The 22,829-nt window shown below is 36.0% G+C and overlaps 1 protein-coding gene across 2 annotated transcripts; it reads left to right on the forward strand.

Moving 5' to 3' along the window:
* The first annotated feature begins 816 nt into the window (after positions 1 to 816).
* On the forward strand, positions 817 to 17,753 carry BicD (Microtubule-associated protein Bicaudal D). Of its 2 annotated transcripts, XM_088271173.1 has the most exons (11): positions 817 to 1,200; positions 2,652 to 2,792; positions 10,217 to 10,679; positions 11,411 to 11,625; positions 12,074 to 12,217; positions 13,181 to 13,330; positions 14,019 to 14,208; positions 14,901 to 15,092; positions 15,950 to 16,204; positions 16,288 to 16,454; positions 17,160 to 17,753. In XM_088271173.1, exons 1-11 carry the CDS (start codon positions 985 to 987, stop codon positions 17,283 to 17,285), a joined length of 2,259 nt encoding a protein of 752 aa, XP_088127299.1. In that variant the 5' UTR covers positions 817 to 984; the 3' UTR covers positions 17,286 to 17,753. The 2 variants fall into 2 exon arrangements, with proteins under 2 accessions (XP_088127299.1, XP_088127300.1); XM_088271174.1 differs by lacking the exons at positions 817 to 1,200; positions 2,652 to 2,792 and adding an exon at positions 8,898 to 9,030.
* The last annotated feature ends 5,076 nt before the right edge of the window (positions 17,754 to 22,829 follow it).

Below are 22,829 nucleotides of genomic sequence, written 5' to 3' on the forward strand. Positions count from 1 at the left end.
TTAGTGTCGTCATCATTTATAACAGTCTTAGTTGCATTATAATACATTAAATTTATTAGTTGTAAATATCTAGTTCTCTTCTATCCAATATTGATCAAGAATAAAAAAAGACAAATAAACATAAATTCTTTACTCTAATGATAAAACTACTGGTCAAAATAACGCTTCTTAGAGTGAAAGTAGGTACAAAGAAAGTGCAAATGAGTCATAAAAATCATTAGTTACTTATTGTCGTTAGAAGGTATTGAAAATAGATCACATGCTCATTGATTTAAAAAAAAACATGGGATGTAGAGCGACGGTAATTAATTAGGTAAATGATGGTTTTTTCTCAGGGTACAGATTTGGATTCAGGGGGCAAGGATCGGCTGAATTATTTTTATATATGGTTTTATACCAAGGTAAAATGTTTTTGAATACGCGTATCAGTTAGGTGATCGATACGCAAAATTTTAACGACCAGCACAAGAGGCGAAATGCCATTGCCAAAGAAAGAAAAATATTCCACTAATTTATTCGTGTTATGCATTATAGTTTTCCCAATGTAAATGTAAAATGTATAATGTGTAATAATAAGAAATATAAAACGAATGAATATGTAGATATACAAGTGTGTGTGTGTGTGTGTGTGTTTTTATATGATAAATGTATCAAAATAATTTAGTTTGAAACTCTTTCCAGGTAAGCCTAAGGGGTATATGTTTAAAAATAGAAAATAAGTGTAGTAAAAATGGATATTATTCTAACTGTGGAACCACAAGGGTAACCCAAATCAATTATCAGTACCTACCTAGGTGTTTGCTTACTTTATTTTTTGACAGTTATGATAGTGCATGGCAGCACTTCTGTACTAAAATAATTCTGTCTGCCTACCTGTCATCGCATTTCACATTTTTGTCAAAGAATGTAGCATAATTAATAAGGATTTTTTTCATATGTTTTTTCTACGATTATTTTCAAATTTTTTCGTAGAAGTAAGTAACGATGGCTCCGCCGGAGTCGACAGCCGTGGACACGACGGAGTTACGAGCTGAGATCGAGAGGCTCTCGCGAGAGCTGGATCAGGCCAGCAGCGAGAAGAGGCAGTCCGCTCAGTATGGGCTGGTGCTGCTCGAGGAAAAGAGCGGCCTGCAGCACAAATGCGAGGAGCTGGAGACGCTCTATGAGAACGCCAGGCATGAACTGGAGATCGCGCAAGAGGTACGCTTCCTTTTCTCATTTACATATATTCTTCCACATCACACGGCGACCGAGCTTACATTCAAATGTATTCATTTTCTCCAGTTATTATATCCCTACATATATATGTGTCTTGTTTACACACACACACATATATATATATATATATATATATATATATATATATATATATATATATATATATATATATATATATATATTTATATATGTATATATATATGTATATATTTATAATATAAAAAATTCACACGTCGTTTAATGTATGAGCTTTCGGCAGCATTTATTTGAGTAAGCATTCCAAAAAATCATTACAATGTCGATTCTCAGTCCTGATCAATTGAGGTTTAAATTTAAGGAACTGTGTTGTCTCTGGAAAAGAAATTATATGGAAATTCCTAATAGTAAAGGAAGGAGGGAGGGAGAGAGGGTATCATATATAATACTTCGGGACTAAAATATAAATAAAAACTAGTTTAACTTATATTTGGTTAAAGTTTAGAAAAACAAATGTACACCAAACAACCCCTCGGGCCTGAGGAAGTCGAGTGTTATAATGTTAACGGAGGACAGGATTTAAAGGCAACATATGAGACGCCTCTGTCTGCACCGGACTGTAGAATTTGCAAAGGGGGTGGTCACTTCTGCAGCGCGTTTCCGGGCAAGTCCCGACGATAGCAGTGTCGTAAGTACTGTTAACTCTGGGTTGATTGAGAGCGAAGCGTGGAACAGGCGGTGTGTACAAATGAAAACTCCATCGTATCATTCGGAAGTGTTTGCCGCTAGAGGGGTACTCGGCGTTAGCTCCATGGTACTTTCGGATACAGGTTTAATATAAAATTCTCTAGATACTAAGAGACCGGAACTCTGCTAGTTCCATACCGTGAGCTTAACAGCGACTTAATAAAATAAAACAAACGCAGTAACACTGATAGATAAATGATTTTTATAAATAAAACAGGTTACTTAGTGTTACCATGCTCCAAACTAATAAAAATAGAGTATTTAAAAATAAAATTTAATATCTGCTAATTTATTTTAATTTAATTTTATTTACATAAACGCCCGGAGGGCTTTTACAAGTACATATAATACAATTATAATTTAATACAAGTATAATTCAAGTACTATGAGTTACACATTTCATTATACACATTTCATAATATATCACTTCTTGCGGTCATAAATTTATTACGTAATGCCAGTTATGTGAAGATAATGAATTGGACAAAATATCAGAAGTCTCACTATCAATGTTACCAAGATTATGGATTCTTAATAAAGTGTCAAATTTATGGTAATTGGATTGTGAAAATATGCGCAGCAAGGTCAGCAAAGAAGGAAGAAAAAACGTCAATCATTCTTTACCTGGGATATTTATACACTCCCTTGGTGTTGCCACATGCGCAACAGGTAGGTATTGCAATATAATAATAATGAAATATTTCCCCCAGGCTCTAGCCAAGTTCCAGACATCGCAGAAAGTGACAACGAAGACTGGAATAGAGCAGGAAGATGCTCTCCTCAACGAGTCGGCCGCCATGGAGAGCAGTCTCAACTTGCAGATTCTGGAACTCGAGAATGAGAACAAACAGGTAAGCCTGACTCCATCCATTAAAATACAATAATTTAAAGGTTAATTAAATTTGACAGGAAAAAGGTTAACAGAAATTTAGAAAAAAACACCTTGGAGACAGGGGCTAGATCATTCATCCGGTGATTGTTTAATCCAGATCGATTTATGACTAAGATATCCAGATTCTGTCTCAAGATTACAATACAACACAAATGAGACTTAGGTGCATAATAGCCATGATTTGTACTTTGGTGATCAAGGAACTGGAGATCAAAATAAATATTTAGTGATTTTTCACTCTAATACTTGTTTTATATCATCCTGGACTATTTATCTAAATCGCAGGACAAAACACCTTGCCTTCATGCAATTAAAGATCTATTAGGTTGATGCATAAGTAACATCGCATTTTTTTCGCATATATGTACTTTACTAATTTACTTAGTTACATAATATCAATTATTTGAAATGACTTTCTTCCATATTTCTGTCAACTTTTTGATTCCATTTGAATAGAAACTTTCGAGTTTCGATGCAAATAACTTTTACCTCCTCCGTTGTTTTAATTTTATTCCTTTTTAAACAATTTTGTAAAGACAAAAAAGGTGAAAATCAGAAGGAGCTAAATCAGGAGAGTAAGGTGGATGCTTTAAAATATCCCAATTCAGCTCCTTTAATTTATGTTGTGTTATCATCGCAGAATGTGGCCGCGCGTTGTCACGGTGAAAGACGACACCCTTGCGATTGATAAGTTCGAGTCGTTTTATTACAAGTGCGGACTTTAATTTTTAAATCTGTTCACAGTATCTTTCAGCATTTATTGTTTGGCTAGGTCGCAATAATTGGTAATAAATAATTGCCTTCATATTCCACCAAACACAAAGCATTTTTTTTTATGAAGTTCTGCCTCGGGAGTGGTTAATAGGACTTGTCCTGGCTTGGCCCACTGTCGTTTCCTTGTTTTATTATTACACACAACCCATTCTTCATCTTACATCACTAGTTGATGCAAAAAGGGCTCATGATTTTGTCTCGCAGACAAGAAAACACATGTCGTAACTCGGTCTAACAGATTTGTGGATGACCATTCGTGCGGGACCAACACGTCGTACTTGGAACCTATTCCAATGCAATGCAGATGCCTCACCACCGTAAATTGATCAACATCCATCGTCAATGCAATGTCCTTGGTATTTTGACGGGGATCAGCTTCAAGTATGGGATCGTACATCGTCATCGGTGGTTGAAGGGCGTCCCAATCTTTCTTCATCAGCTGTTGATTATTTCCAAATCTGAATTTAGCAAACCATTCTTGACGCTTCCAACATCGATAGCACCTCTGCCGTACACATTACGTATGTTTTAGGGTTGGCCTCAATTGCATTGTGGCCTCTATCGAATTAAAAAAGTAAAGGTGTCGAATATGCACTCTTTTCTCTGACATTTTAAAAATTCACAAAGCCTCTGTAAAGCTCAACCGCTGACGGTAAACTGAAAAAATGTTAGAAGACACCCTCCTTTATATGATACAAAGACACCATTAAGAATATCTGTTAAGGTTGGTGAAAAAAATATGCCAGTCTACATAAAATACAACGCTACTTATTATGCATCAACCTAATAGATAACACTGCATTGATACGATGCATTGCCCTACGCACTATAGGGTGCAGATAAGGGTTACAAGAATGAAGGTACATCAGTATGATCATTTTATATTTTGAAATCCTTATTAACCTTTCCGATACTGATCATCGAAAGATTACACGTGATCCCAACGGGGGTACCAAAAGACCCCAGTTCATATTTGTATGGAAATCATAGTACGCAGCTTGCAGCAAGTACCAACTCGCCGCCAACTGAGTCACAGACGGCATGTCCGTTCCAACGTGCCATCAGGCAGCAACTAATTGAGAGGCCAGAAATCGGATCAAACGAAAGCGGACTACTTGAGTTGTCTCGCTCTCTCGTAGTACCACATTTATTAGAGTGAAAGAAATAACATATCACTAGCAGACAAAAAAATTATGTGCTGATATATAAGTACGTAGATCTCGCGGCACCGACTGCTTTTTGTCAAAAACAATATTTTGAAACATTTATCAATTAAAATTTATAAAAATAAAAAAGGGAAATTTTTTCTTAACCTTCCCCTCCCGATGATGTTTATTTACTAAAACTCGACTTTTCAAATGAGATTATCAAAATAAAATATAATAGATACGGGCTCAGAATTTTCGTATTCCCCCGTAGTATAATTATGTATTATATGAAAGAATAATAATATAAAGTTATTCATTTGCAGCAACACAAATAAATAATTTGTAAAAAAATCGGAAATAAAATCACCAATACACAAACGTTTCTGTGTGTACGCGTGCAGCGTGCTTTGTAAGTATGCAAGGATGTCGCATGTCTTAACGTGTTTACTCCGCCGGTCTAGTAGTGTGTGGATCGTCTTGCGTGACGGTTGTATCACTACGCCTTCTATAACGGCCACTTACAATGTCTTTTTTCTCGTATTCAGGTTATTATCAGAGCCAACATTACAAAATTGTTACATTTCAACTTCAACTATGGTCAATAAAAGCAACATTTAGGAATATTCAGATTTTTCCCATTTTTAAACGATATTTTCATATGGTGTACAAAATATTTTATTTATTGTTTCGGCATTAACTTTGTGGTAAGACATGTTACAATGATTAAAGAAAACACTAATTAATGAAAACACTTCGTTTTTTACCACTTGAGTTTTATTATAGACTTATAGACTACATGTTTCAGAAGCTAAACTTCCATCATTCAGGTCTGTATAATAACAAGTTAACAAGTTAAGTTGGAAGTTTAGCTTCTGAAACATGTAGTCTATAAGTCTATAATAAAACTCAAGTGGTAAAAAACGAAGTGTTTTCATTAATTATTGTAACATGTCTTACCACAAAGTTAATGCCGAAACAATAAATAAAGAAAACACTTGTTTTTTACCACTTGAGTTACTCAAGTGGTAAAAAACAATTGTTTTCTTTAATCAGTGTACAAAATACATATCACCGTTGCACTTGGAAGTTTTTTAGCACCATAAGAGAAGGGTTAATATCATTTTTGAGATAAAAAAGGAGTAAGTAGCTCTTTTAATACTAAAGTTATCGAATTAAAACTCAAATGGGAGATTTCAATCTCCCTATTAGATCTGGCTAGGTTAAGAAAGATCACAAATAGAAAATCACAATGTTAATGCTTATTTTATTTATTGTTTTGGCATTAACTTTGTGGTAAGACATGTTACAATGATTAAAGAAAACACTTGTTTTTTACCACTTGAGTTTTATTATAGACTACATGTTTCAGAAGTTAAACTTCCATCATTCAGGTCTGTATAATAATGTTATTATACAGACCTGAATGATGGAAGTTTAACTTCTGAAACATGTAGTCTATAATAAAACTCAAGTGGTAAAAAACAAGTGTTTTCTTTAATCAATGTTAATGCTTAAAATATTGATTATGAAAAAATAAATATATAATAATAAATATTCCAATCTCAGATCCGAGAATCTGGAGCGCAAGACTAATCACCCATCTGCCTTTATATAATTAACGGTCTAGTGAACACTGCGGCAATTCGATTTAATTTAGATTATGAACTGTTATAAATAATACAAAAAAATAATGCCAGTTGACATTTTGATATTCAAATTTTCACTTGTAATGATTTAAAAAAAATGTTGGTGTATATTTAAAAAAAATATATACAAGCACAATTTTCAGTTGAAACACTTATTTTGAATATAGCCTTTAGGCGAAACAGCCTTTGATAATAAATTATTGAATTACATATTAGTCCGCCTCCGTAGTGTAATGGTCAGCATGCTCGGCTACCGTTCTGGAGGTCCCGGGTTCGATTCCCAAGGGGGGTAAAATAAATATAAGTGATTTTTTCACTGTCATATTTATTCAATATTACCCTGGACTGGGTACCTGAAGCAGAGGGCTGATCACCTTTCCTTCATGTGTAAACCATCAAGATAACACTGCGTTTATATGACGCAGTGCCCTATGCACCATTGGGGTGCGGATAAGGGTTTTATTATTATTTATTATTATTACATATTACATTAATAAATTAATATTTTTATTATTGTTAAAAATATGAAGATAACACTTTTTAATCAAATAACCGGCAAATTCTATATGGAGCTTTATGTTTACACTATGGACAGAGATGTTTACATAAGCATAGTGAATTTACCCAATGAACCGGTGTTGTTTCAACACGTTCCAGAAATAAAGTGGGGAATGGCGTCCTTGTGGCCTAATTTGTGTTCATTTTCATGGATGATCTCAATACATGCCGGCACATTGCCCGTGCCTGTCTGACTGCTGTACTTGACCAGTCACTCGTGAGTTGTACAATTAATGGTGTTGATTTGTTCATTTTCTACTGGGAAACTATTCTCCTGTTCACTAGTGCCAATGTAATATATGTGTTGCATTTTAAATTGACTCAAATATAAATACTCATTTTTGACAGTTGATTGTAAAATGTTGTGTTAAAAAGTGAATAAAAATGGCCTAAAAATTGTGGATTTAAAATTTATGCTGAAAAGTTTTGTAATGAATTCATTTACAAAATATTTAAATAGCTGAATTTCTGAATTTCATTTGTCGAGATTCATTTAAATTTAATTACATGTTAATATGTTACATGCTTTATGTAAACAGATTTTCAACCTGTTTTATCTTATTTATTTAATATTAATTTGAGTATTTGCTGTTAATTAAAAAAGGTAGTTATCTCGTTGCAACTGCAGGTGCATAAAGAACTGTATCAGATTGATGCAGTGTTATTTTAATTCTTAAATGTGTAAAGGTAAATGATTTGTCTTGCATTTTAGTCACAAGACAATTAATTATTGAAAGTAAAAATAGGTACCCACATTTTTAAAACAAGTAAATTGAAAAAGTGATTTTGTTCTAATTTTAAATTAATAGAAGAACAATTTAACATTGGCACTATCATGTTTTGACATTGCTCAACATTTGTGCACTTTGAACTTTGTGTCTGTTGGGGCAATGAAACTTCAATTGAGTTAGTTGAATTTAGCCTATTAAGTCCATCTCACTTCCCCCACAGCTGTTTCTAATTGACTGACTCATCTCTCCTTCTCACGCCCACCTAGAGTATGTCATTCCAGTCTACTGAGTACACCTAACGAAAATATTAAATTTTTGATTTTTATAACTCTTTTCAGACATAAAATAATTATTTTTACAAAATATATAGATTCCGACTCCTGACCATTGGTAATATTTGATAATAGTTCACCAATAGATATCTCTGGTGAAGTTCTAATGATTCAAGAACAATGTTTCGAAATTGGTTCAGGTCAGACCCGTAAATGCCCAGACTTCCCACATTCTTCTTCATCTTTGATGAGATGTCAAAAAACAATATGATAATAACTCCTATAGTTGGAGATATCTAGATTTTGTGAGCAAGTATTTGGACACACTCAAAATGTTGTTACTTCAATGAGTTTACTTGATGTTTTGCCTAAAAATTACAATTATAATTTCAATTTAAAGTATATTATATGAAGTGGACTCCCTCGCTAAATACAAGCTATGACTAGTTACTGAAATATTATATCTTTGACCATTATTTAACTTATAAATTAAACACAATAAATAAATATATGTTGTTAAAAGTTTTCCTTCGTAATTACACCAATATCAATAAATATTTTTAAAATGTGGAAAAATATGACAGTATATTTTTTAATCTTTCATGCATGTTTTGTTGCGCCATTCTAAACAATATTTTATTTTGGTTAGCTGAAATTTAAATTAATAATTTATAAAATATTGATGTAGATTTAAAGAGATTATAATTCAGCCTTAGGATCAAATTGCTGTACCAGACCAACATATTACAAATCTCATAAAATTAGCATCTGTTAAAGTGCCTGATTTAAAATGTAACCATATAACTGAAGCATGTGTGATTTTAATATTCAACATTTGTACATTAAAATTAATGATTGAAGAGTTTTAACAGAAACAAAATTGATTTAATTTGTGTAAATGATTAATTAGTTGGTGAAATGAGACCGTGTTATTATGGATCGTGTCAAAATTTAAATTAGTGTTAATTATAACAGTATATCAATACTGTTACAATACTTTTTACTCTAGAAACTTATAAAATATTTAATTATTTATGATGTGAAAGAATACCGGATTCTCCAACAATGGTATGTATATCTAGAATAATTAAATAATAAATTATAATTGTTGTTTTGATAAAAGTAAAATAAACTATTTTTATTTATTGTTTTAGCATTAACTTTGTGGTAAGACATGTTTCAATGATCAAAGAAAACACTTCGTTTATTACCACTTGAGTTTTATTATAGACTACATGTTTCAGAAGTTAAACTTCCATCATTCAGGTCTGTATAATAACTAAAATATAAAATATAAAATTGTTCTATAAATAAAGAGAGGGGAAAGTAAGGGGAAGGGGTTAGTCAAGGGACGGAGTTTGAAAACAAAATTTCAAACATTCAAGTTTTCATTTCACTCTCATAAATTAAAATTATTACACCTTGTTCCATATAAAGGCCAAATTATGAATTATCTTGAAATTTTTGAAATACAAAAAAACCTGAATTCTAATAATAATTTATTAAATAATATATTGTTTCAAAATTCTTCGCCATTGCTTTCTATTTTTCCTTTGTTTTCAAACTCCGTTCCTTGACTAACCCCTTCCCCTTACTTTCCCCTCTCCTTATTTATAGAACAATTTTATATTTTATATTTTAGTTATTATACAGACCTGAATGATGGAAGTTTAACTTCTGAAACATGTAGTCTTTAATAAAAACTCAAGTGGTAAAAAACAAAGTGTTTTCTTTAATCATTGTAAAATAAACTAAATAGAAAAAGTGTCAAAACTACATCCTTGGTGTTCGATTAATTTTTAGTGGCTATGTAAATAACAAAAATGGATGCATTAAAATGTTTATTTTTAGGGAATTGTTACTTTCTGTTATAACAAATCATAAAATCATTTGTTTAATAAAAAATCAAAAAGTATCTGAAAGACATTACTGAAATATACTATTCTAGTAAGAAGAAATCCATCAAACTTTCATAGGTGCTTTTTGAAACTTGTCAGTATCAGTATCAAATTTAAATACGCTCTTCAGATTTTAAGTACTTTGATTTATTAATTTTATGGTGGCAACATTCTACTTAGTTATATAACTAGATTTAGATTATTTGGTTTATAGTTCCATATTTGAATGTGAATGCGAGGATTACCGGAAGTGTCTACCGAGAATCTCAGAATCTCACCATTGCTGGGCGTTTTGGAACACTTTACGCCACAATGTGCGAATGAGTTGTCCGTACTATGATTGTGTACGTTTCCAGCTGCGGCAGGAGCTGGAGCGCGTGGTGGGCGAGCGCGAGCGCGCGCTAGTGGAGGGCGCGGAGGCGACGCGCGCCTCGGCAGCGGCGGAGGGCGAGAGGCGCTCCCTGCGGGCCGACGTGCGCGAGGCGCGCGCGTGCGAGGCGCGCCTGCAGGCCGACCTGGCTGACCTGGAGGAGGAGAATATCGCGCTGCAAAAGCAGGTGGCGGCGCTCAAGTCCTCGCAGGTGGAGCTGGAGGGGCTGAAGCACGAGGTGCGCGTGCTGCGCGAGGAGGCAGCCGAGGGGCGCGCGGCGGCCGAGGAGCTGGGCGGTCTGCGCCGCATCGCGGAGCGCCAGCTGGCCGAGGCGCTGGAGGCGCTGGCCGCGGAGCGCGAGGCGCGCCGCCAGCTGCGCCGCGACCTGGACCAGCACCAGGGCCGCGACGCGCTCTACAACATCACCAACCTGGCCTACAGCATCAGGGGTACGCTCCTCCACTAGTTACTAGTGTGTCATAATGCCACTCTCTCCTACACACTATAACCAATACATAGTTAGACGCATTTACCCTCATAACCTACTTCTGAAGAATTATTACTACTTCTACTGTATAGCCAGTCTATCTAGTCTCGTTGTACAGAACCCTTCTGAGGTGATCTTCTTCTTCTTTCTGATAGATCTAAAGATCCATCTGTTCCGTTATCCGTCTCTCGTGATGTGGACTGCCAACTGTCACGCCATCGCTTCGGAGGTCTTCCAGGTGGTCTTCTTCCGTCTGGGTTCTTTTGTACAGCAATTTAGGCCAGTCTATTTTCTTGCATTCTATCGACACGGGCTTTCCTGAATCGTCTTTGCCATCTTCCCCATCTGACTATCTTTTCCCAGTTTTCGTGTTCCTTCTCTTATCATGTTTCCGATTACGCACGTCAATGTCCTCATTTCTGAAGTGATATTTCACAAAAATCACCATGTGGTGATTATTCACAAAAATGCCGCTTCAAAAAATCACCCATTATTACTATTTTAATTATTATCAAAGATTTGGACACACTCTTATTGTGAAAATTATAATTAATTGTTAGGAGTTGTGGTCAGCAGGTGTGGGGGACGGCAACATTTCACAGACTCGAGTAGTCGACTGAACTCCGCACCCTGCTCTATGTAGTCTCTCTCACTGTAGTATTGTCGGAGGTAATGGGTGAGGTCCCGTTGCAGGCATGTCGGAAGACGCCAACATGGGCAGCGACGGCGAGGAGGACGTGGCCCTGCGGCGGATCCAGGCGGACCTGCAGCAGGGGGGTGGGGGTGGGGGCGGGGGAGGGGACGCCTCCACGCCGGGAGACCCCCGCCACGTGGACCTCTTCTCCGAGATTCACCTCAACGAGCTTAAAAAGCTGGAGAAGCAGCTCGAAGCCGTGGAGGGAGAGAAGGTACGCATCGAATATAATTAAAAATTTACTAAATTTGCTGACAGAATTTTTAGCCCATTATTGAACATCACCTGTTTTGTCTCCGTTGATACACCTAATACATATAGCTCACTCCTTTCAAGAACGTCATATATCAAAAATCGTCAATTTTCAGTTGTGCATGTTTTCGGAATGCCCAGAAAATGTACTTTATCCCAGAAAAAGCGGCATATTTTAACTTAATATTTATTTATTTATTTGACCACCCCTGGGAATCGAACCCGGGACCTCCAGAACGGTAGCCGAGCGTGCTGACCATTACACTACGGAGGCGGACATATATACATATAAAGTGAATATAAATAAATGTTTCATTATAAAAAAAATTTAATAAAAAACAAAACTCTCTTTTAAAAAATTGCTATAATTTTGATGGTGTGGTTGTATTGTGCGTATTGTGATTTGTCAGTCGGCGCTGAGTGTCAGCTTGCGGGAGGCGCGGGAGGGCGAGGAGCGCGGGGCCGGGGAGGCGCGCGCTGTGAAGGCGGCGCTGCTCACCGCGGCTGCGCGGCTGGAGGCCCTGCACAACATGAGGAAGAACATGCCTTCGCAGGTATCTCCTATTACATACTTATGATTCCCTTCATTTATTCAGGGGTTTCCTGATGCTCAATTCTGGACTCGCATTTATTTTATTAACACAATGTTGTCAGCCCATCAACCCCGACCCTAATAAGTATACTGCAGGCGCTGTGGCGTAGTTGGGAAGATGCTCGACTGCGAAACTGGCGTCGCGGGATCGATTCTCGCCAATTGCAAAATGAATTCAAGAAAGATTTGTTTTCAATTGGTCTGGGTGTTTGTGATGTATTTTTCACATTTACCTTCCCTATCCTTACTATCCTACCTGCAGACAAGCATCTAAAATAGACGCTTTGCGGGTTATTCCTTAAAAAAAAAAAAAATTGGATCATATACCTATTATGGTATCACAATTAACCTAATCAAAAGTAAGGCTGTAACAAGAAATATTTTTTTCAATTGGTCTGGGTGTTTGTGCTGTATTTTTCACCATGTACTTTCCCTATCTTCACTATCCTTCCTGCAGACAAGCCTCTGAAAATAGAGGCTTTAAAATTCCTTTAAAAAAATAAAACGCAAATCCAATCAATTTCGATCTGTACAATGTTTTTTGGCATCTCATGCTGTACCAAAAGTAAGCAAATAGAATGTCTCCTACTCTCTACTAATAGTATATAAGACGCTTTTAAGCGTTTCCCGCAAACAATGCTTTGATATTTTCATAAAACATATTACAAAGCCTATTTTTTATTTCGGTATTTAATTGCGGATGATTTGAAATGATTGGTTGATGATAATGGCTTTTTAATTGTTGATTGTTAATAGATATTTTTTAATGGCGAAACGATTTGGACCCTATCCTTACTATCCTACCTGTAGACAAGACTCTAATAGAGGCTTAAAAGTATCTGAATATCTTTATTTGCAATTTTTGTTTTCCTCTCTCTTTTGTGATTGCAATATTATATTGACACGGTGTTTGTGGATCGGTCAGGACCCTCTGGCGGACTACAACAGCTGGTTCCAGGTGTCGGGGCCGGAGCTGGAGACCCTGAGGGCGCGCCTCAGCGAAGCGGAGCACGCCGCCACCATCCCGGACCTCGCCAGACAACTGCGGAATGAACTCGCGGCCGTCAATAATAAGGTAACCTTATCTACTTGTAAATTCAATTCCGGTAAGTATGTGTTTTTTTCTTCATTTGCTGGTTTTATCTACTTTATTTTTTACAACCCGCTACATATAGTGAACCTAAAGCGTAGTATTAGTACATACTACAGCCCATTTCTCTCCTAAATATCTCTTGCGTATACGGATAGTCAGTTTGCGGCACAGATCCGTCTGCCCGCCATGTATGGCAATACATACTCCTCTGAATAATAAGGAATATATTTTATTTAACCTTAGATTACTAAACTATCCCACCAGTAACGGTGTTACTAAATATGTATTTGTTAAAAATATGACAGAAATAAAACGGGAATAAATAAGAAAATCACATAGTTTTATTGTATAAGAAGTGATGTAATATTATTTGGGTTTAAGAGATCACGTTATTATGAAAAATTAAAGGTACATAAGGAAGCTACTGTGAAGCAAAGATGACAATTCCTAGAACATTATTTTTCCAAGAATTGTCATTTTACTATTGTAATTTTACGATAGTGTTCTAGGGTTAAATCCTTTTTAAACTGGGTGATCGAGCGAACACGAGAGTTAGATTTTAAATTGATGCGAGCTGTTTCAAAAGAGTTTTCTTAAGAAATGGAGATTGAAGACCTTTTCTTCTAAACCACTCTGAAAGAGTAATCGAGGAGCGCGCATATGTCCGCAGTGCGTGGAGCTGGAGGCGCGCTGCGGTCGCGGGCAGCGGGCGCTGCGGCGCGCGGCGGCGCTGGGCGGAGCGGCCGGGGCGCGCCTGGCCGCCGCCACGGAGCAGCTGGCTCGCCTCTACCACCACGTCTGCACCGTCAACGGCCAGGAGCCCAGCCGCGTGCTGCTCAACCACGAGAAAAACACTACTGGTGAGTTTTCCTCTAATAGCGTTCATCAAGGATAAGGTCCCTTCCTCACAGTGAGAAGATATCGAGAAAGTAAAGTATGATTGAGTCATTTAGTGACTCGAAGTTTGTGTCGCATTATATTTCACCTTATACTTACTCACTTCAGCCTTCTTTTTGTATCCATTATTGAACAAAAGCCTCCCTCTTGGACTTCCACGGTTGTCTGTTGGATGCGATTCTCTTCCAGCGCAGGCCCGCCACTTTTTTGATGTCATCGGACCATATTGCCTGGAGTCTTCCCACGGTTCTGCGACCTGTTCCAGACCTCGAGTCAAATACCTTTTTCGTCCATCTATCCTCAGACATATGTGCCTCATGACCTGCCCAGTACCACTTTAATTCATTTATTGTAACTGCAGACAGTTAAACTTAAACAAAGGTTATTGGATTGAATTCTACTTTTATTTACATATTATCATATATGTATATGTAAATAAAAGTAGAATTCAATCCAGTAACCTTGTTTAATTTTGGATATATTCCCCAAAAAGCATTTTCGTTCCGCGATTCTTTGAGTAACATCTGTTACCTTGGTCTTTTCCCTTATCCAAACATTAGTTTATATTGACCATAATCTTTACTATTCTATCTGTATATGATACTGCTACAAATGATGGCAGATTTATCAGTGATGTATGGGTTTCGTGTTGCAGAGGCGGAATGCTCGCTAGAGGGCGGCGCGGACCTGGGCGCGGAGGCGGAGGCGGACCTGGCGGGCGAGGAGGGGGTGGTGGAGGCGGCCGAGACCGCCAAGCAGGTGGACACGCTGCTGGACCAGATCCTGCACCTGCGCGCCGCCGTGGACAGCACCATCGACCGAGGCAAGGCGCGCTCCGCCAACCAAGGTACGCAACTCCCCACTCTTCCCTCGGCCAGAATGGCGATCCTTCCTTCTTCCGGATCATGACCGAGTCATTTTTACATGCTCTTCCGGATGTTTCTACTTAAACGATACGATGACATCATTTTCGAGTATTTTTTGAGTTCCGTGTGCGGGTTACTGTTAAAATTTTACCGTGTGACGACTATTTGTTCGACTATTCCAAACAAAAAAATAAGATTAGGCCATTTGTAGCCCCCTGTATATACCCTCATCCAGTTAACATTGTCATTTTCCATTCATCCATTGTCATTCCTGACTTATATTGCTCTGAAAATATCAAGTACACGCAATACCGATTGCTAACAATTGCAAAAAAAAGATGGTATAATGACAGTTGAAGAAGAGTTATATGTATATAAGTATTAACATTTTTCTGAATGTTTAAAATAATTACCATCTACTTTTATAAACAAGGCATTCCTGATAAAATTGGTTACTGATCATTATCAGACATTTCATTTCCTTTTATCGTGGACTTCTGTCAGAATCCTGCTCGTGTTGTTGTTTAGTAAAAGACTATAATTATTTTAATTGATATCTATCAATTTTTAAAATATAGTTTTACTTGGTAAATAAATGCCACTATTTCTTGAAATCTATTGCGCATTCCGCATCATTTTTAAATACCAAAATGAAGTATCCCATTTTTGTCATTAAGCCTATATATATACCTTTGGATTGTACGGTGTTTGAAAATGATCGCAATTGATTTGAAGAAATAGCGGTATTTACCAAGTAGAATTATATTCAGTTAGCTAGCGCTATATTCTGTATGTTGCGCTTGATTATAATAAGAGATTGTTAAAATTTTGGGCGCAGTGACCCACTCGGAGGGCGGGCAGGAGCTGTGCGAGCTGCAGGAGCAAGTCATCAAGCTGAAGAGTCTGCTGTCCACCAAGCGGGAGCAGATCGCCACTCTGCGCACCGTGCTCAAGTCCAACAAGAGCACAGCCGAGGTGGCGCTCAACAACCTCAAGTCCAAGTACGAGAACGAGAAGAACATCGTGTCCGAGACCATGCTCAAGCTGCGCAACGAGCTGCGCCTGCTCAAGGAGGACGCCGCCACCTTCTCCAGTGAGTACGCCCTCCCCGACTTCCCCACTTCCCGCTATACCCACACCCCGGCAGCCGAGTAACCTATCGCGTCCTGTCGCCAGGTCTGCGCGCCATGTTCGCGGCGCGCTGCGAGGAGTACGCCACGCAGGTGGAGGACCTGCAGTCGCAGCTGGCCGCCGCCGAGGACGAGCGCCGCACCCTCAACCAGCTGCTCCGCCTCGCCGTGCAGCAGAAGCTCGGCCTCACGCAGAAGTTAGAAGAAATGGAGGTAACGCCTCTTTTTCTACCTCACTCCACCTCTTCGTGTTCAAATCCAGAGCTGATTCAATTATGGCCACTTAGTAGTTGTTTTACCCTGGATCGGTCACTGAAGTGTATTATATACTACTAACATTACTAATAAAAACTAATCCCGCTAGCAGGAATACTAATATTTAAAAAAATAAATGTTAACAGTGTAAATAAATAATAGACACCGGCTAGAACACTCTTGAAGGGTGAAAAATCATAAAAAAAAATAATAACTTAACTGCGTTGCCCATTTAATCAGAAGTTCATTCAATTCTCTGTTTCAAATTAATTTTTATATCATTGGCTAATAAAGCCGAATGAAACGGTTATTTTGTCACATTTTTATCCACGCATTATTGTTTTCGATTGTGATTTGTCATTAATGATTGTTATAAACTTCATTTTAAAGTTACCATGTTTGTGATCTTTATCTACAAGATCTTTATCTACCTTTGTGCATACTGCATGATTGAGAAATGGAAGTGAGAGCAAAAGAGTGCCCAAATGAAATTGTGAGTAGCATACTACTGTTGTTTTTTCTTGAAAAAATTAATACACCTTATCTGTGTCTTTCGTACGTATTCTGTGAAATGGTATTTGCCCCACCAATGGTGCCACAAAGCGCTTATGCGTAAAGACATCTATTAAAGGTTAAAAAAAACTTAATGTCGTGTTGTTGTAGGTTGACCGGGAGTTGCGCGGTGTGCGTCGCGCGGGTGTGGGCGCGGGCGGAGCGGGCGGGCCCCCGGGCGGCGCGCGTGCGGGAGGCAAGCCCCCCGCCTTCAGTCGCCCGGGCGCACGCTTCTAGCGCCCGCTGCTCCTGCACTACCTCACCGCTCTCTTCAGGGCCGTCGTCCACTTGTAGGGGGCCACATGCACCCCTGAAGCACCGCACCGAGCATTGACCGCCGCATGTTGATAAGTTGTGCATTACCGCGGTAACGTAAAGGAATGTCTAAATGTCACATTTTCTACAGCCGCAATTTCTTAACTATTTCTTCAAGTTGAAATGGTAAAAATCTGCAAAAAGGACAAGTACTACTTGTTTCTTAATTATGTGAATTTTAAAAATCCATCAATATTTCCATATACGATTTTTTTAAATCTCAGCTAGTAAAAAAATGAGTGGGAAAGTAGCACATGTGTAAATCCGTAAATTTGCGACGTCATGGGACCAGTTAACACAGCTGTGGCAGTCAAAAGGTAATATTTCATGTATTCTAGGTATGCTTTTAACAGGGTACCTAAGAAAATTAACCTGAGAAAAGAAAAGAAATAGGCTCTGGTAAAATCCATAGATCATCACAATATAAAAGAGGGTAAAAGTGTTCTTCATTTTTTTTCTTCTACATTATGATGATTTCTATGGATTTTACGCATAGGCTTATCTTTATGGTAAACACTACAAAATAATACATTTAGACATTGCCTTTCATCATAGGTATTTTAGAATCTATAGTATTTTTGTTGATAAAAAATAAAACATACATACTACGGTCAGTGCGAGTTACTCCGGTGTGGATTTTAAAATAATATTTTTCACCAATATTAAATCTTACACCGAAACGTAGAAGTAAATTTGTGCAGAATGAGAAATATAATATTATTAAAAATAGCATCAATTGGATCCCGGTATCCGGACAATGGAGACGTGGTGAGGTGTGACAAGAGACAAACTCTTTGTACTGTTCAATACAGTTCTATACATAATGAATAATGCCTTTTTACTTAGGAAAATTTACTCTAAGGTGTATGTTTACTTACTACTTATTTTGATTATTTATTTTCTATTTATGTACATATTAGGTGACCAGAAAAGTTTGTGTAGTTTCTCATTATGTATTGATAATTCTTACAAGTGAAGAATGGATAGTATGATTATTTTTACATTTTTTGTCCTGGGAACAAACAAATCCTAACTAAAAATACTATAGTGGTCTGTCATATACAATATAATATCAAATACTGAAGAAAAAAGTATTATTTTTCACATTCTCTTTTGATTCTAGTGTTAAGGGGTATGGAAACTTGGTACTTTCATACATTTACCATAAAATATTTACCTACAAATGATATATTTATAAAATTAGATCTAAAAAAATGTATGTCTTGAGCATAGCTCTCTATGGTAGCGAAACTTGGAAAAATGACTAAGAGCAATAGAGAAAGATTTAAAGCATTTGTAAAGTCGGATAAGAAGAGAAAGTTATCTGGTTTTACATAGAAAGAGAGCAATGGAAAGTGCTGCATAAACAATATACATATATATTTGTGCTATACTATGCCGAACATTGCAATTTTCAAGTTGCCAGCGCAGCATAATTCACCGCACCCATTTCTACAGAAATTGCGCAAACTTTTTTTGGTTACCTGACAAAGTCAAATGTTTTTAGTGACGCCAGAATGATTATTATATTATGTATTTAAAAAATATACATACTTATTGTTTTTCATGTTATAGATCTGTTTTGAATTGGAAATAATGAATATTTATTGTCTTTTGATGTAAGGACAGCTTGGCTTCTGAAAAAAAACATTCCTTTTATATTATTTAAAAAATTTAGATTCATTGAGACTTTAGTTTTTATACAAAGTTTGCATTTTTATATGAATAAGAAATGTTAATGAATGCAAGTTGCCAATAATCCGAAGCTTTTATTCCAAATAACATTCTTAATAATGTTGATGCACTCTTTTCACATATCGCGTTGTCAACTGATCATATTTGGCGTGACAAGTCTGTAAATATAAATGATGTAATATTTTGGAAATATTATCCCCTATTTTGTGAACATTTGACCCAATAATTAGTTGTAAACTTTCTCCGGAATACCTTTGCAGAAGTCAATACATATTAAAATGTTTATTTTGCTCGGAATATACTAAATGTATGTAATTTAGTCTGCACTAGAGATTCCCTCGAGTGTTATTAGCCAATATATGAGGTTTTGCGGGAAACCTCGGAATCTATATATGTAATATTTTATGATAAAATAATGTACCATCCATCCATTCTCTTCTCGAGGAGATTGTAATGTTAATTGTTTAAGGATGTTTATCGACCAAAGCCCGTCAATACCCAAATATGAAAATATATAAATATTTATATTTTGTCCTAGTTACTTTACATGTCTCTGTATCCTTTCTCGAATATTATTTTCTCTTTTGAAGAAGTAAAAATAAGTATTTTATTACATTTTGAAAGTTGTCAGGTGAAGATAATGTCGGCAGCTCTGCGATTAAAGGTTGTTTCCAATGTTAGTGTTTTTTGAAATTTAATATTTTATGTATTTAAAAAAAAGAAGAACATCTCTCTTGAATTTGTATCATGATCGTCCATTAATTAAAAATGTTCTAAACAATGTCCGTCTCGATAGAAATCTTATCTTTAATGGTTCAATGACGCGAGTCATCGGATCCATGTTGTTAATCTTTTCTGTGACGCTCAATACGCGTGCGGGGGGCAGTGAGCGGCCGCAAGGGTCCGCGAGCTCCCCGTGATGGGAGAGTTTCCAGCCAGAAGTTTGTTACGTTTCACGGCTCCGTACATTCAGCTGTCCATACTCGTGACTGCCGTGATCAGCCGGTGCAACCGCGCTCTACAAATAACGCAGTCTTGTTCACATTTGTAAGGACGGTGCCGGGCTGCGTGCGTGCGCAGTTTGGCACTTTCCGCAGTGGAATAATTCCGAGCCATTGAATGCGGAGCCCCCGTCCCCTAAGTGATAATTGTTTCACAACGCTCATTACAAAATGTAATTAATCTTAGTCCTTGTTGAATTTCCGTTGACTTACTAGAGAACCCATTCTTAGAGAAGGTGTTTTTGATTAGACGGTTTGGAAAAGTTGGAAAGCGCGCTCACAATTTCTCTAGTTATTTGCATAAATGGCCAAATATTTATTGTACGGCACTACTTAACATTATATGTATATTTTGTATTATGTCCCATCGGACAACCGCTAGTATATCGCCGAGCACAAAATGGGAAACACGCAGCTTAATTCTTTTGTTTAGTGATAAAATATGTATTATTTGTTAAAATTCCTTAAATTTGCCATTCAATTTTGTAGGGCTTGAAAAAATTGAGCCAAGCTACCTCCATTTTTGTATACTATACTTATATTTCGGTCAAAAGATGCACCGATGAAAAGATGCACATGATGTGAATTTAACTTACCGTCGGGTAAAAATGCCTTTGCCCTTTTCCTAGTATTATTTTTTGAGTTTTAGTATTCTCGCATTTCAGTATATAACTGCACCGCTAACAGGAGGCTTGCGGTGAGGACAAATTAATGGCAGAACTGATATTTAACATTAGCTAGAATATTCCATTCTGTACTTAATAGGTAACTTTTTAGATTACGATTATTTTCCTAAGGGTAGAGGTTAGGTTAGGCCATCTAGATGGATGAATAGTTTTAGAATAAACGTAATGTCGGCCGAGTTCTGTTACCAGCAGACCAGGCTCCTATTTATATCAGATAACGAGCATGTTTAACATACTGTGTAGAATATCTAGGACTATATTATATTATAGATATCATCACATTATTTCTTAGGAAATTACTCTTTTATTTACGAGTCATTCAAAGAACAAGCATCAAAAACAATCGGCACAATATCTCAACCTAACCTTAAATATATGTAAACAGTCATGGTTAAATTCTTAGGAATGATCTTGGTACATTAGTGATATTTGTTGTCAATACTGTTCTTTATTGTGACAATTTTAATTGATTTTATAAAGATATTTAATAAGCAAATGTTTATTTCGAAAATATGACTTTTGGACATTGCTTCTTTTGTTACCAATGCGCTCAAGTAATTCATATTGAGTGTTTAAACTTTGAATTCAATTAAAGAATATTTATAAACAGAACATTATGTATATGTATTCGGTTTATATGTATTACATTTTGATTGACTTTAAAACTATACGCTTAAATTTATATTGTATGCTGCATTGTTCTTTGCATGACGTTTTTATTAGTCTCAATAAAAAATATATATATGTATTGTTTTAATTAAATATTGAATTGTATTAATAGTAGTATTCAGCGAGTCATAAGTTTTTGCTTTTTTTATTGATTTGTTACATTGTTTTTATAAATATTTATTAATCTTATTGACCGATGCTGATGACATTATCAATTGTTGGTAAGGACATGTGCAGAAGTGTGGTCATCTTCGAGTGATGTTATATTTATTGCCTATTTCTTATGAAGGAAGATGTGTATGCAATTTAAAGATTATACAAAAATAAAAGATTATTAACATTGTCATTATCATTTATTTTTTACCTTAGATACATTCATAATAAATACAAATAGTACACCTCGCTCTATAATTCAGTCGGGTATTACATCGTGGTCTCAAACTAGGCCTAAGGAATTTAGTAATTGTTCATAAAACGGCATAGAAATCAGTTTGCCATTTTAACGTTATGATTTTGGCAAGACATTTTTTGTAATTTGATACTACACTTAAAAATTCCCTTATTATTGATAACAAATACAGCAACATGCAAATTTCACATTTTTAGCACTTTGGATCTTTATCTAATTCATACTTAACCTCAAATAATAATATAGAAGTCAATAGGATATAAAATGGATCTCACGATTGTGTTGTCTATTCTTTTCTACAACATGACAATTTCTATGGATTTAAACATTATAACTACAATCACAGATATTTTACCTCTATTTTTATTTTTTTTTTAAATTATATAATAATTTTAAAAATTATTTATACTTTAATTTATTTATTTAATTGATTGAATTATTTTAAAAAAATAGAGGTAAAATAACTGTGAACAGTGTATTTATTAGTTTTTGAGGATAGATACGGCATCCCTATAACATGCTATAGCATTTGGAAATTGCTGTCTTCGTAAATCAATGCCTCCATTCGTAGTATTTTTATTTTAAAAGCCATTTTTTAAGGAATATTATCAAGTTATTTACTACATAATATAATAAAAATTAAAAGTAGGTTCTCTATAGAGCTGCACCATTTGTTTTATCTTAAATAATATTTTGTGTTCATTTAAATTGAATTCATAGAATGGGCTTACTATCTTACTTATTATACGTGCGTACATTTTTTTTATATATCAATATTTTCAATTATAAAATAATATTAGTACAATATAAATAATATATCAGTCATTTTTTTTACAATAGTTATGTATTTGTTATAGTAACTAATGCAATATTTTAGTTGGGAAATACTCAGCAAACTAGCTGCAGCAAATTCAAATATTTACAAAGAGGGAATAGAGTCAAATATATTAATATTTTATTTTTAAACAATCACATACATTTAAAAATAAATGTTTCTTGGAAATAT

Source organism: Brachycentrus maculatus, unplaced genomic scaffold (assembly GCF_059751285.1).
Source record: "Brachycentrus maculatus isolate JH-2025_06_01 unplaced genomic scaffold, ASM5975128v1 h1tg000421l, whole genome shotgun sequence".
NCBI lineage: Eukaryota > Metazoa > Arthropoda > Insecta > Trichoptera > Brachycentridae > Brachycentrus > Brachycentrus maculatus.

Coding starts and splice junctions, on each gene's coding strand:
- BicD (XM_088271173.1), top strand. CDS start 985: ATGGCTCCGCCGGAGTCGACAGCCGTGGACACGACGGAGTTACGAGCT. Junction 13,331..14,018: donor TCGCGGCCGTCAATAATAAG/GTAACCTTATCT, acceptor ATATGTCCGCAG/TGCGTGGAGCTGGAGGCGCG. Junction 14,209..14,900: donor CCACGAGAAAAACACTACTG/GTGAGTTTTCCT, acceptor TTCGTGTTGCAG/AGGCGGAATGCTCGCTAGAG.